This window comes from Hippocampus comes, unplaced genomic scaffold (assembly GCF_001891065.2).
Source record: "Hippocampus comes isolate QL1 unplaced genomic scaffold, H_comes_QL1_v1.1 scaffold1182, whole genome shotgun sequence".
NCBI classification, from domain to species: domain Eukaryota; kingdom Metazoa; phylum Chordata; class Actinopteri; order Syngnathiformes; family Syngnathidae; genus Hippocampus; species Hippocampus comes.
The window spans coordinates 1-1,685 of record NW_017805397.1 but is presented as its reverse complement, the minus strand read 5'-3'; the positions used below and the strand labels follow the sequence as shown (position 1 = coordinate 1,685).

Here is a 1,685-nt window from a genome sequence, read left to right as displayed (position 1 = left end):
CGGGGGGCTCGGCTGTGTGTGCTTGCCTTTGAAGGGGTGTGGCCTAATGAGCGACACCGAGACCATGGCCAGTCAGTCCCCCGGGCGAGCGTCGTGATGTGAGCTCCCTGGGAATGTTCTCGTCGGCTGTTTGAACCGTTCAACAAATGGCTGAAAGTGCCATTTCACTTTGAAGCTCACCAACACACGACGCCAATTTGCGATCATACAACGAAGGCCAATAATAAAGCGTCAGGTTCATAACTTGACTACACTCAAGGTCATGACTTACAGTTCATACAATACAAATATATATCCCACCGACCGGTCGACCGCCGTGCAGAACAGTGAGTGCGAAACAACCAGATAACAGAATTATTTGCACAAAGTGTGGCGTCAGAATTTGTGTCCAAAGGTAACGCCAGCGGTCCTCTTTGCACATCGAACTTCCCACATTCCAAAAACATACGCGGTAGGTTGCCGGAACACTCGAAATTGTCCCTGGGTGTGAGCGTGAGCGCGAACGGTTGTTGGTCTATGCGCGGCGGACTACATAGATGGGGGCGGACCCTGCCTCCCGACCGTCTCGGCGAGGATGAAGCCGTTTCAGGTAACGGATGGATGGAGGGACAAAGGTTATAAGCGGGCCTCACCGTCAGGGGCTCTCATGATCTTGCCATGCCGCCGGCTCCAGCCAAGTGGATGCAGGTCGGCCGTCATGGTGTCGCACCAAAAGTCGGCGCTGCGGTTGTCCTGGTAGCCTTCGTAGCGGAGCAGCAGCAGCTGGCCGCACGTGGCGATGATGCTGGCCACCCAGTAAGGAGCGTCGGCCTCCGAGCGCACGCGCACCTCCAGCTTCATGCCTGGGGTCAAGCCTGTCTGCAGACCCTGGTCCACCTGAGACGGGGACAATCGTGGACAACGCTGGACACCTCCAACTCATTGGCGGGAGCTCAGTCTGCGAGGGCGTCGGCTCCAGCGGGGAGACGACCAAACGTAGCTTCCTGGAGAGGTGCTATTTTGCTCCCCGAGCTCTGCCAAGCTGCCCCGAAGCAAGGCACTCCTCAGAGGGCACGACACCGTCTGCTCATGCAGCCTGAGAGCTGAGCGTCGACGCACCAAGCGCTCGGGGAGCAAAAATCACAGACTCCGAAGGCTCATGACTTGGCCTGGAGACCTGACTTGGGTGTCAGGTCAGGTTGAAAAGCCCCCCTTCAAAGGGTTCCCCGTGCTCCTGTCTTGTCGCGCACTCGACGGACAATCAAGCGCACGACGCCAACAACTGTCTTGCCGGTCACATTTGTGCTCAACTACGAGTGCGCGATTATACTTGACTTGGGAAGCACTCGGCCGCGCCAGTCACATTCGTCGCCAGGAACAAAGCGCTCCGTCTCCCTTGTTAGCGGATGACCCCGTCGGTGTGGTGCTGCGTCTTGATTGAATGGATGCTGTTTCTTAGTAACCGATTCCACCACAGAGGTAAAAATATATTGCCATGCCAACACGGCCGAGAGCATTTTGCTTCGGAGCTGCGGAGCAAAACCCCTGCGCGCGTAGACCCCGATATGCCCGGCAAAGGCCTGCGAATTTGATCGGGCAAAGAAGAGTCTTGGGCTGCCGCGCTCACTTTGCTTCGTGATCGAGAGTGGGCTGGATGAAGAGATTGCTTTTATTTGAAAAGAAAGGAACAATTTCTTTGGAAAAAT

At 56.1% G+C, this 1,685-nt stretch overlaps 1 protein-coding gene across 1 annotated transcript in view; it reads right to left on the bottom strand.

Annotated features, from left to right (window-relative positions):
• LOC109517753 (Scm like with four mbt domains 1) overlaps positions 1-903 on the bottom strand; it is a gene marked incomplete at its 5' end in the record, with an annotated part of 11,324 nt that extends 10,421 nt beyond the window's left edge. The window contains 1 exon segment of the mRNA XM_019873090.1: positions 633-903. Within this exon segment, the coding sequence (XP_019728649.1) occupies positions 633-903 (271 nt within the window).
• Between the last annotated feature and the right edge of the window lie 782 nt (positions 904-1,685).